This window comes from Phytophthora infestans, genomic scaffold (assembly GCF_000142945.1).
Source record: "Phytophthora infestans T30-4 supercont1.30 genomic scaffold, whole genome shotgun sequence".
Lineage (NCBI taxonomy): Eukaryota > Oomycota > Peronosporomycetes > Peronosporales > Peronosporaceae > Phytophthora > Phytophthora infestans.
The window spans coordinates 963,025-975,561 of NW_003303729.1; the positions used below are offsets into that span (position 1 = coordinate 963,025).

Genomic DNA, 12,537 nt, shown 5'->3' on the forward strand with positions numbered 1-12,537 from the left:
GTACATGTACCTGATTCAAGATCATTGCCGCGCTGTCCGTCGTGGTACGCCCCACCGCTTACCACTTCACCGCCTGAACTATCTGCTCCTCGAAGCTCAAGTCCAAGTGTGATACCTCTCCCTGGCAGTGTCTACCAGCACATCACGGCATTGGCTCGCCACTTCTGTCTGATATTCGACGCGGACTCCAACGCCTCGACGGGATCAGCTGCTTCGTCCTTGCTTACCAGCTGTGGTTTCGGCTATTGATGCAGGACTCCTGTTATTGATACACCTGCTGCAGGAGTATCAAAAACTAGGAGTCTATAGCAAAGATGACAGATTTTTTATAATAAAAATATATTGGCCTAAAAACGTTTTTACACAAGGCTGTGAACTTGTCGATCCGATCCGATTGAATCCGATCGGAACGAAAGTGATCGATAGATCAGCCAATCGGATCACAATCGATCATGATCGGATTTGATCGAATCGATCGATCGGATTTTATTTTCGCAACCCATCCCTACTTGGCACGCAGATGGTGATGAAATTACACCATTTGCAAGCTCTGGGATCTTTGAGAAGATCTCGTCACGGATTTTCTCCTCAACCTTGGGATGTTGACTCACAGTGTAAAAGAACCAGCTGAGAGCTGCAGTCGTCGTGTCTCGACCTGCGGTCATGAAGGATACGACGATATCTCTCAGATACTTGGGATCGAGGTCTTGATCGCTCTTGGCGTCGTCGCTAGCGCCGTCTAAGAACAATGAGATAATATTTTTCTTTCCATCAGTAGCGGCACTGCCCGCTGTCTTGCGCTCCTCCATTGAGCGGGAGATGATGTCGTAGCACGTGTTGTCGATGACCTGGATGCTCTTCCTCAGCTGGTGCTCGCTCCCCACGTCCAACCATCTCTGAAGCTTCCACATCCACATGGGCTCTAGGAACCGCTCAAACATCCTCTGTTGGGCGAAGTTGAATGCTGCTTCCACCGGATGTACCGATTTCGAGACTAGACCTCCAAACTTGATACCAAACGCGATCTCCGAGATGACTTCGAACGTGAATCGATTAAGCAAATGAAACAAATCCAGAGACTCACCGTTGTCCATGGAATGCTCTAAGATCTCATTCAAAGTGTTCACATTTTCCTGCACGACAGTTGCCATTGACTCTTTTAATTCTCTCATGGAGAACAAATTGCTCGCCGTTTTGCGTTGTTGCATCCACTTGTGGCTATCAACAGTGAAAATTCCATCCCCCATCAGGCCACTCAGCACTCCATGCACATATTCGCCCTTACCGAAACTTTTGAACTGCGTGGACAAAATATCTTCGATGATCTCTGGTTTGCCTACTACGAATCCCTTGGGTCGTCCGACACCATTGAACATCCAATGTCTCCCCTCCACGCTCTCAGTCATTTCAGCCTCCCAGTCGTAAAAGTGCTCCGCATGTTTGATTGCTGCCCAGGTCTCACCTATTAGTGGGAGCGATTCGCGGTGTCGAGCTGCTCGCTTTGTTTCAGGAAATAAAAACTTGGAGCCGACCAGAGAGCGAGGGAGCAGGATGCCACATACAAAACAATCGGATAAGCATCTACGTTCGACATTTGTGTCCGCTTCTATCGACTACGTTTGTCTCTGGAGTTCTGATTTAAAGTGTTTTGTGTGCTCGGCGAGAATACTTGTTGACGATGGTTATTGTTGATGCGGGGAAGCTTGTGGGAATGCTTGATTACACTCAAGATGTGGAGATGGATGCTCAAGGGCCTGCCGTTCTCTAGAATGCGTCTCAAGGGGTACAGAGATCTCATTTGTGTTGTAAATGAGACGGTTTGCAAGTTTTCTGAAGCAAGATTGCTGTCGGTTGGTGACGTTGAAGTGGTGTTGTTCTCTGGATATTCATATCCGGATTTTTAGGGGCGATCGAAAACCGTCGACGATCCTCTATAAAATATTAGGGTGCTACATTTGTAATTATTAAAAGTAAAGTGGCTTGCAAGTGATAGGCTAAAAGGACGGAATACCTAATAAACTACGGTAAAGCATGGTGAATGTCGTTCCAAGCCGCCTGGGTCAACATTCACGCTATCTGGTTTAAGGTGGATGTTGCTCCAATATACGATACCACCGATGGTGGGTGATACAGTACATGAAGGCTACATGATTTAAAGAAGGGAATAGATGAATACTAATGGGATTCCTATCGAGGCCGTCTCGCGTCAAGACAGCAAGGTCGGACGACAACGCACGTTCGACCGCGGCTTCTTCATTTTGGCTAAAACTGTATCCTCATACACATCAACCTTACGACGTAACGCGTAAGTAAGCCCCCCCCTTCCTCTCACAGACACACATCACACACATCAGAGGAAGAAAACAAATTACCACGTCGGGTATTTCAAAGGGAGGACTGACACTAGAGAAAATCTTTCTTGCTCCGCTTCGTCATCCGACTCGCAGGATTCCTCAGCGTTCATCTTTCTATGTCGTCGCCACTCGAGTGAAAACGTTATCGCAGTTGTATCTCATGGCCCCCCTTACGAAAGAGTTTTTGGAGTATTTTGCTCCAAGTCGTGATGCGCTGGCAGAAACCCAAAGACTTCATGCAATTGAGGATCGAACAGATTAAGAAACCATAATGCTGTGGAAAAATTGTTACAGGTCTTCCTAAAAATACAGTACTTTCTTAAGTTAGGGTACCAACTTGTTTTCAAGTTTTTGAAGTTTGGGGAGAACCACTCAATTGAATGACTATCATTCTCGCTCGGTTTGTTGATGTCTTCTTCTAGACTGGAGGTCTTAGTTAAATCGCAATTCTTCTCCTTTTTTTCTTCTAAAAAGTCCTTCATTCCGCACTAGTTATTACTTTTTGAAAATGCCGTAATATCCAGAGCTTCACCGGGCTTAGCACGGCATTAGGTCAATGAAATATTTGGCTTTTGACTTTGTAGTACCGGTATGTGCCATACACTGGATCATTGTGTTTGGAGGGTGAGCGACTACCTAGGGATTATTTTCAGTGTTTTTTTTATTCACCTTGAGCGAAAAAGAGTTTGAAGAAATCAAGCGCACTTTGGTCGGAGCACACCCTAGTAAGATGCATGAGCAACCTTCTTTACCTTGACTTGGAGACCATTTTTCATCGCGAGTGACAAGCCTATTTTGTAGGCAACAGTTTGTTGTGGAGCGACCGTCAGATTGTACTTGCTCAGCACACTAGCAGCAGTGATCTTTATCTCCATCATCACTAGCTTGGAGCCCAGACAGCTACGTGGTCCTGCGTTGAAAATAGGGTACTTGAAGGGGGACACAGCAGCAAGTTTTCCCGTCGACGCATCGATCCAGCGCTCTGGTTTGAACTCTTTCGCATCTGGGCCCCATACTTGGGGCATTCTCCCCATGGCATATGATGACCAGCTAACTGTTTCGCCGGCCTTCACAACCGCTCCATCGCACAGAACAACATCTTCAAGTGCTTCACGGATGTTCGACGGGACAGCCGGATATAACCGAAGCACCTCCTTCACAGCAGCGTCAAGGTAGACTAGCTCCTTTGCCTGAGCTGCGGACGGAGCTGAAATCGTACCATTTGCCAGCTCAGGAACCTTTGAGAAGATCTCTTCACGGATATTCTCCTCGACTTCGGGATGTTGACTCACAGTGTAAAAGAACCAACTGAGCGCCGAGGCTGTCGAGTCTCGACCTGCGGTCATGAAGGACACGACGATATCTCTCAGGTATTTAGGATCGAGGCCTTGATCGCTCTTGGCGTCGTCACTAACACCGTCTAAGAACAACGAGATGATGTTTCTCTTTCCACCAGTAGCGGCACTGCCCGACACCTGTCGCTTCTTCATCGAGCGAGAGATGATGTCGTAGCACGTACTGTCAATGATCTGGATGTTCTCTTTCAACTCGCGTTCATTCAGCCATCTCTGGAGTTTCCACAGCCACGTCGGCTCTAGAAATCGCTCACACAATCTTTGCTGAGCATTATTGAAAGCTGTTTCCACCGGATGCTCCGATTCCAAACGCAGACCTCCCAACTTGATGCCAAAGGCGATTTCAGAGATAACTTCAAACGTAAATCGGTTAAGTAAGCGAAACAAATCCACTGTTTCACCTTTCTCCAAAGCGCACTCGAAGATTTCGTTCACAGCGTCCACGTTTTCCTATACTACAGTGGTCATCGAGCCTCTTAGCTCGCGCGTGGAGAACAAGTTACTCGCCGTTTTGCGTTGTTGCATCCACTTGTGACCATCAACAGCGAAAACGCCATCTCCAATCAGGTCGCTGAGCACTTCACGCACGTATTCACCTTTACCGAAACTTTTGAACTGCGTGGACAAAACATCTTCAATGATCTCGGGCTTACCGATCGCGAACTCGGTAGGTCGACCGACGACGTTAAACATCCAAGGCCTCCCCTCCATCTTCTCAGTCATTTCAGCTTCCCAGTCGTAATAATGCTCCGCATGTTTGATCGCGGCCCAAGTCTCACCTATTAGTGGAAGCGATTCGCGATGTCGAGCTGCTCGCTGTGGCTCGGAGAATAGAATCTTGGAGCCCACCCAGATAGCGAGCGAGCAGGACGCAGCATACAGAACGAGTTGATTTTTGTCCACGTTCGACATTGCCGTCTACTGCGACAGGACTCTGTCTTTGAAGATACGATTGAGAAGTGGGCTTGCTTGCGTACAGTACAGCGTTGGGCTAAAGCTAGTTGAGGCTTAACTTGAGCAGGGCGCTTAATCATGCGAGATTGCATGATGACGATGATCTCTGTTTACGTGGAGAAGGAGAAGATAAAGTTGTGAGATGAACACTGATTGTTTTGTGATACATGCATAGTACATGTATTATTGTGCACGTACGTCCGTCTATCGATATAATACCCCAATGATTGCTCTGGAAAGAAACACTGTACTGTGAAGAATGCGCTTCCAAATTGTCATTAAAATGCAGAGGGTCTTTAACCGTTCGCATTGTGTCCAAAGCCACGACGAGTTGAAGCTTCGATCGAACAAGTAAAGGCGCAGAAGTCCATTCGTTTCTCTCTCTCACTCTCTCTCACTCTCTCTCACACTCTCTCTCTCTTTCTCTCTCTCTCTCTCTCTCTCTCTCTCTCTCTCTCTCTCTCTCTCTCTCTCTCTCTCTCTCTCTCTCTCTCTCTCTCTCTCTCTCTCTCTCTCTCTCTCTCTTTCTCTTTCTCTTTTTTTCTTTCTCTCTCTCTCTCTCTCTCTCTCTCTCAGTTTGCCCCCCCTCCACTGACACGAATTATGCCACAAAACCATTTCTTACGGGCGTGGTAATTGCCAGCGATGTTATAGCCACGGAATAAATTAACGGTAAACGAAGACTGAGCTGAGATCCAATTACCAAATTCTCTAGTGACAATATTTGCATGAAGACAATGAATCAATGCCAAGCGCACATTGGAAACTAAAACGATCAAGAAAGAACCGTCTCAACTTTGATCTTGAGACCGTTCTTCATCGCAAGTGACAAGCCGATCCTGTAGGTAATAGTTTGCCCTGGACCAACAGTGAGGTGATACTTGCTCAGCACACTAGCAGCAGTGATCTTTAGCTCCATCATCACTAGCTTGGTACCCAGACAGGTACGAGGCCCTGCGTTGAAAAGAGGGTACTTGAACGAGGGCACGCCAACAAGTTTTCCCGTCGACGCATCGATCCAGCGCTCTGGTTTGAATTCTTTCGCATCAGGGCCCCACACTTGGGGCATTCTTCCCATTGAGTAAGCTGACCAGCTTACAGCTTCACCGGCTTTTACGACGGTCCCATCGCACAGAATAACATCTTCAAGTGCTTCACGGATGTTGGACGGAATAGAAGGATATAACCGTAGCACCTCTTTCACAGTAGCTTCAAGGTACAACAGATCGTTTACTTGGGACGTAGATGGTGATGAAATTACACCATTTGCAAGCTCTGGGATCTTTGAGAAGATCTCGTCACGGATTTTCTCCTCAACTTCGGGATGTTGACTCACAGTGTAAAAGAACCAGCTGAGAGCTGCAGTCGTCGTGTCTCGACCTGCGGTCATGAAGGATACGACGATATCTCTCAGATACTTGGGATCGAGGTCTTGATCACTCTTGGCGTCGTCGCTAGCGCCGTCTAAGAACAACGAGATGATGTTTCTCTTTCCATCAGTAGCGACACTGCCCGCTGTCTTGCGCTCCTCCATAGAGCGGGAGATCATGTCGTAGCACGTGTTGTCGATGATCTGGATGCTCTTCCTCAGCCGGTGCTCGCTCCCCACGTCCAACCATCTCTGAAGCTTCCACAACCACATTGGCTCTAGGAACCGCTCAAACATCCTCTGTTGGACGAAGTTGAATGCTGCTTCCACCGGATGTTCCGATTTCGAGACTAGACCTCCAAACTTGATACCAAACGCGATCTCCGAGATGACTTCGAACGTGTATCGATTAAGCAAATGAAACAAATCCAGAGACTCACCGTTGTCCATGGAATGCTCTAAGATCTCATTCAAAGTGTTCACATTTTCCTGCACGACAGTTGCCATCGACTCTTTTAATTCTCTCATGGAGAACAAGCTGCTCGCAGTTTTGCGTTGCTGCATCCATTTGTGACCATCAACAGCGAAAACGCCATCTCCAATCAGGTCGCTGAGCACTTCATGGACGTATTCACCCTTACCGAAACTTTTGATCTGCGTGGACAAAATATCTTCAATGATCTCCGGGCTGCCTATGACGAACTCGGTAGGTCGACCAACGACGTCGAAAATCCAAGGCCTCCCCTCCATCTTCTCCGTCATTTCAGCCTCCCCATCATAATAGTGTTCAGCATGTTTGATTGCAGCCCAAGTTTCACCGATCAATGGGAGTGATTCGCGGTGTCGAGTTGCTTGTTTTGTTTGTCGGGTATCACCGTAAGCAGTGACAATCATCATCATGATTGTGAGGAATTACCTAATCTAAGTGCTTATTCACAAAGTACCAAAGTTTATTCTGGAATGTACTTAGATTAGGTAATTCTGCGGTATATGTTTTAATACATTGGTATTAAAAAAGGGTTTGAAAAACTTACGACAGATCCCTACGATTCTTTACGAGCCACCACACGCACGACGGAACGGGGAGGTTTCTACTTACTTCCACGTGATTGCAAAGCCAGTGGCAATGGACTGCTCACTGCTCAAGAGATTGATCTCCAAACGCTGTGTAGCGGAGTCGTACTTGGAGATAGAACCGAGAGAGACACTGGACGGCGACGACGTCACTCCGAGCACGATCACCTTGGTCACTACGGTCGACTGGGCTTCAGTATAATCGTTCTTCTCAACGATAGACGTGAAGGTGTCAGCTGACGCAGTGAACTTAACGATCGTGGCGCTCGGGCTGTTGATCGTCTCGCCGTCGTCCAGATAAAGGTCTCCAGTGGCACTACCACTGCCAGGTAGCGCAACGAGGATATCAAAGGGTGTGAGGCGTGCGGCCGTGCTGGTGAGCGCTGCCTGATGCATCGCTAGGATCGATCCACCGCGAATATGCACTAGCATGTCGTACAGAGTTACGGACGTCGTAACAGATCGACCCGTGCTGGAAATTTTAGAGTAGTCAAAGATGTTGTACCATACCCCGGCAGGATAGTAACCCGTCACCGACGTGGCGCCTTGGTTCACAACTGGAGTCACCAACAGCGCGTTGCCCAACATGAATTGGTAGTTGATGTCATAGGTGGCTGTATCAGTGGGAAATTCCATGAACAGTGGACGAGCAATAGGAAGACCTTCCACATGCGCGTGGTAACCGACCGTGTAGATATACGGCAGCAGACGATAGCGCATGCCAATGAACTTCTGCCCCACCGTCGTGACCTCCGGCTACACGTACGTCTCTTGATCCGGAGCTTCGAGATTGTTATGGTTACGCGCGAACGGGTAGAACGAGCCCAGAGCTGTCCACCGTGCACATAGCTCCATGTTGGAGGCCCCTGAGAACCCACAGATATCGGCACCGACCATAGGGATACCGAACAACCCGAACTTTAAGATAGTAGGGATCGACCAACGTAGATCGTTCCAAGTGGCGGCGTTGTCTCCAGTCCAGTGGGCGACGTGAACACCGCTTCCTGGGAACGTTGACCGAGACAGCACGAACGATCTCTTGTTAGCTAGCTCTTCCTGGACAGCATTCGTCACGATAGATTCAGTGATACCGTACAGGTTGTGAGCGTCGTACTGACGGATGTTGCCGTACTGCAACGCACTGGTCGAGATCCCTTTGTTGTAGATCGCGTCACGACTGTTGACGTTGTTGATTGCGAACGGCGGGTTATCGTACTTGTTGCCGTCACCGGAGCAGCTCAAGCAACACGTCGTGATGGCGCTAATACTTCCCGTGTTCGGACACGTGACGCCGGACTGGCGAACACAAGTCGTTCCTGGACAGAAGTTTGCCAGCTCGTTCATGTCGATCCAGAGACCGTCGAAGTTGTAGCTCTTGTACATCAACGTAATCTGTTCACCCCAGTATGCCTTTGCGTCGGGGTGGAAGAAATCTGGGAATACGGTCGGACCTGGCCATACTTGACCCAGATACGGCTTGCCACGTGTGTCCTTAATGAAGATATCCATGGACAAACCCTTAGTATATGCGTAGTCATTCGTGTCGTCCGGGATGCCTGGATCAATAATCGGGACGAATTTGTGTCCACTGGCGTGGATCTCGTCCATAAAGGCAGTCATCTTGGCCTGTGGGAAGTTAACCGGATCCAGCGTGAAGTCGTGGTAGTTCTTCATGTAGTCAATGTCGGCCCAGATGACGTCCAGAGGAAGGTTGCTGCTCTTGTACTTGTTCACAACATTACGTAGTGCATCGGTAGAGCCATAGCCCCATCGACACTGGTGAAATCCGTACGACCAGTATGGCATGAGCTTCGGGCGTCCAATGAGCTTCGTGTACTGCTTGACGACGTTTGCTGGGGTAGGACCAACGACGATGTTGAAGTCGAGCACACCACCGATAGTCTGGTACACGAGGTGTCCACTGTCCATTGTTACATCCATTCCATGCTGTTTAGCAGCAGTACTCCATGCGCTTGGCCGGCACTGTTCATTCCAAGGAAGAACGGATGTGATCCGTAAGTGTTGACGTTAGCCGAAGCGGATCCTTGGTCCCGCGCCCATAGCGTTTGTTTGTCGCCTGAAGCCATCTTGAACTTATCGCGAGTGCTCTCACCAATGCCGTACACGCTAAGGTCGCTGTCCAGAGCTGTTGCTACTTGGAGATATTGGTCTTTCACCACCAACGAGATACCGGACGAGTCGAAGAGCGTGTAGCCATCGGACTTCCGCACCACTTTAAATGTGAACAGGTTCTGTGTGTAGTTGAATGAATACAGCGGATCCGTCGCAGCAGATTTCGCCGTGCTGTCCGTTCCCAGAGTACCGGCAGTGAACAAGCTCTTGGGCACCTCCCAGCGCTTGTTGCTCTTGTCCACGATCTTCACGCGGACACTGTCGCTCTCCGTCTTAGTAACCGTAACCACGAGTGCCGACAGGTCCGTGCCGTACGGAGTCGAGGTCGGAGCAGCGTTTACTGCGAGGTTAATAGTGAGTACACCGGCATCTTCACTGGCAGACGTCACAGCGTAGCCTGGACCATTGACGTAGCCTTTAACGGACGGAGAAGACGTAGGTGTTGCCGTGTTCTGGTTTACGAACGCGTAAGTACCAGGCGATGTGCGAATGTAGTTAGCGTTCAGATTGCTGTCCCAGATGCCATTGCCATCGTCGAACGTGATCTCCACGCTTGAAGTGGACGAGGTGTCATATTGGTACCATCCGTTCGCAGCCGAGAACTTGCCGGCGTAGGTGCTGGATGACATGGCGTACCCCGGTACAGTCGTCCAGCCACTACCAGCATTGAAATGGATGTACGGCTTAGCCCACGTTATCGGTTAAAAGAGGATATGGTAGGCTGTGCCGTTGCCGTGCCGCACCAGATCACCTGTCTTGAAACCGGAGACCTTGCTGACGACCGAGTACGTTCCAGCTGCGGAGACCTTGTAGTTCGCATTGTTATTGTTGTCCCAGACAACCCCGACGCCGTCGTTGAAGACGAATTCGAGCGAAGTAGCGGAGGAGACGTCGAATTGGAACCAACCGTCGTTTGGCGGGTAGGCGGAGTTGTTGCTAGCGACCATGGCGACGCCAGGTGAGGTAGTCCAGCTGCTGCCAGTCTTATAGTGAATGTTGGGCGTGACCCACTTGTCCGTCCGGAACAGGAGATGTACGCCCGTGCCGCCGCTGGAGACGGTCGTTTGTGCCATCGTGACGGATGATAAAAGGTTGGAGGCCAAAGCCACGCACGCCAGGAGCGCTGTCGGCCGGGACTTGAACAGTGTCATCGTCTTGATGCGGAGGAGGAAGCAAAGTGGAAAATGAGACTCAATCCAACAAAGCTCACAAGGTCGCTTCAGCAGGCCACCAGGTTGGTGACCGAGGTGTACTCGCGAATCATCCTTGTTCAAGGGCACCGAGCCGCTAGCTTGAAGCTGTCTGGTGCGCGGGTGGGACTTCCGGCCAGGACACATTCCTTTGTTCACGTTGCAAATCACGAGTACTATCGTAAGCGTAGGATGTTGACCCTCCCGCTGTTCGACCAACCAATAAATCAAGTCGCGATCACGTTTGGCAGACGGGATCGAGTTAACAACTTCAACGAGGTCAATGACCAGCAGTCATTTAATGGAACAGCGAGCATTGTTCACGGACCACGTGATTCATGGAACTCGCAGAAGTAATCGTGGGAGCAATCGAGGGCAGTAGAGTTGTCAACGACAGGAAATGGATCCAGTGGCCGCGCTCGCATGCAGCATGTACGTAGAATTGCTGATCACGACTACAGTAGATACCGGTGGCGGGCAGAGATTGTTCACGACATGTTCATTGTGCACCTGACCGTCAACGTCTGGATCACGATAATAGAAACAGTTATTACGACCAAGTACTCGGTGTATTGTATTTCCACCTTATAGAAGAGGTCGCATTCAGGATCGACCACGTCTACTGTACAAGCAAGCCTTCGCAAGCGCGAAACAAAAAGTGCCGAAAATAAATTGTTGCAGCAACGATTGCATTATTTATTGGGATTCAAAGATGGATACATGTTCCAATTATCTGATCCGATAAATACGGTAAGTATTAAAACAACTCAGCCGCAGATCTTCAGCCAAAGGTCGTTTCGCACCTGTATCCGGATAGGTGTAATTACCGGAAGTGTACCCTAGATCTATTCCCTCTTTCGAGCAGCTTCTCGTTCCCTTGATAATAATCATAAGCTCAAGTGAAGCGTACGCTTCATGATAAGTGCTGTTAAGCTTACTGCAAAATTTACGGCACAAATCTACCATTTCAGAACCAATAAAGTATATAAAAAGAAAACGCCTTGCGGAGCAGCACGACAGCATCAACACAGCACAGGACGAGACTGGTGATCTACAGTGCAGCAGCATATGCCTCGGCGAGCTGTACAACATCTGTGCCCTGGTGTAGAGCGACTAGGTGAGTGGTGGTCTCTTCACGCCTGCTGCCTGTAGTTACCATGTATAGGATACTTGAGTAATACTGTAAAGTGCAGGGACGAAAGTACAGCAGGTAGAAATGCCGCGGTGCGCAAGTTGACGAGTGAGCAGCTGTATCGACATCCAAGCCCGTTGTGTATTTGTAGGATTTGAAGTAGAATGGGGCGTGCAACTTGCCAGCCTGTGATCCGTAGTAGTGTGGCTCAGGACGCGCGCAGCACGTCCCGGGGGTACCTGCGCAGCATGTGAAGCTTGGCTCTTCGTCTCCACTCGACACTCCTACTTGATCATGAAGAGCATCTTCAACACGATCATCTTAAAGATCACTGCGATCTCTTTGGTACTATCACACTACGCAGCAGCTATAGTACTGTCATCGCTCCGTCTTCGCCTTCTTGCTTGCATGAACGAAAATTAGTAGATGGCTGTCAGCTCACGCGCAGCGATGACGCTTGGCTCCCATTGGACAAGCTGAGTCGTGCTGACGGTCGATGCGCGGCACCTTCATTCCGTCTCGCTCGACAGCGGTCGAACATTTCCTTCGGCAACGGCTTCCTCATCGCGTGGGCGATCATATCGTCGGTGCCGACACGGCGAATGGAGCCGCTCGTACTCCACCAAGGTGAGACTTGTTCAATATGTGCTTGCTCTTGCTGTGTGTTTCGAGGCTTGACAGTCAGATCGATGCATGACTTGTTATCGCCGCAGATCTCCGGCGTCGCAAACGCCCAGCGTAGCTCCTCACAGAGTCCCATTAGCCACTGTAGGTCTCTGGTTCCTTCATTAAGTGCATTATACGCTGCTTCCGTTGTGCTCTGTGCGTTTATCTCTTGCTTTCTTGATCCGTACGAAATCACATTACCATAGACAAACGTCACCAACCCGATCACACTCTTTCGGTCATCAGGGTCATTCATCGGTGTAACACGTCAGCTCGACGTTGTTCCCGGCATCGATCTTAATCCCTAAGC

At 49.3% G+C, this 12,537-nt stretch overlaps 4 protein-coding genes across 4 annotated transcripts; all 4 read right to left on the reverse strand.

The window, feature by feature from the left end:
* Positions 1 to 3,076: 3,076 nt before the first annotated feature.
* Positions 3,077 to 4,621, reverse strand: PITG_13865 (cytochrome P450, putative; the record flags this gene model as incomplete). Its single annotated transcript, XM_002899496.1, has 2 exons — positions 3,077 to 4,126; positions 4,169 to 4,621. 2 exons carry the CDS (start codon positions 4,619 to 4,621, stop codon positions 3,077 to 3,079), a joined length of 1,503 nt encoding a protein of 500 aa, XP_002899542.1.
* An 817-nt stretch (positions 4,622 to 5,438) lies between these two features.
* Positions 5,439 to 5,741, reverse strand: PITG_13866 (uncharacterized protein; the record flags this gene model as incomplete). Its single annotated transcript, XM_002899497.1, has 1 exon — positions 5,439 to 5,741. One exon carries the CDS (start codon positions 5,739 to 5,741, stop codon positions 5,439 to 5,441), a length of 303 nt encoding a protein of 100 aa, XP_002899543.1.
* Positions 5,742 to 7,127: 1,386 nt separating this feature from the next.
* Positions 7,128 to 7,826, reverse strand: PITG_13867 (alpha-glucosidase, putative; the record flags this gene model as incomplete). The annotated part of the gene is made up of 1 exon (XM_002899498.1): positions 7,128 to 7,826. One exon carries the CDS (start codon positions 7,824 to 7,826, stop codon positions 7,128 to 7,130), a length of 699 nt encoding a protein of 232 aa, XP_002899544.1.
* Positions 7,827 to 7,862: 36 nt separating this feature from the next.
* Positions 7,863 to 10,390, reverse strand: PITG_13868 (alpha-glucosidase, putative; the record flags this gene model as incomplete). The annotated part of the gene is made up of 3 exons (XM_002899499.1): positions 7,863 to 9,069; positions 9,111 to 9,922; positions 9,983 to 10,390. 3 exons carry the CDS (start codon positions 10,388 to 10,390, stop codon positions 7,863 to 7,865), a joined length of 2,427 nt encoding a protein of 808 aa, XP_002899545.1.
* Between the last annotated feature and the right edge of the window lie 2,147 nt (positions 10,391 to 12,537).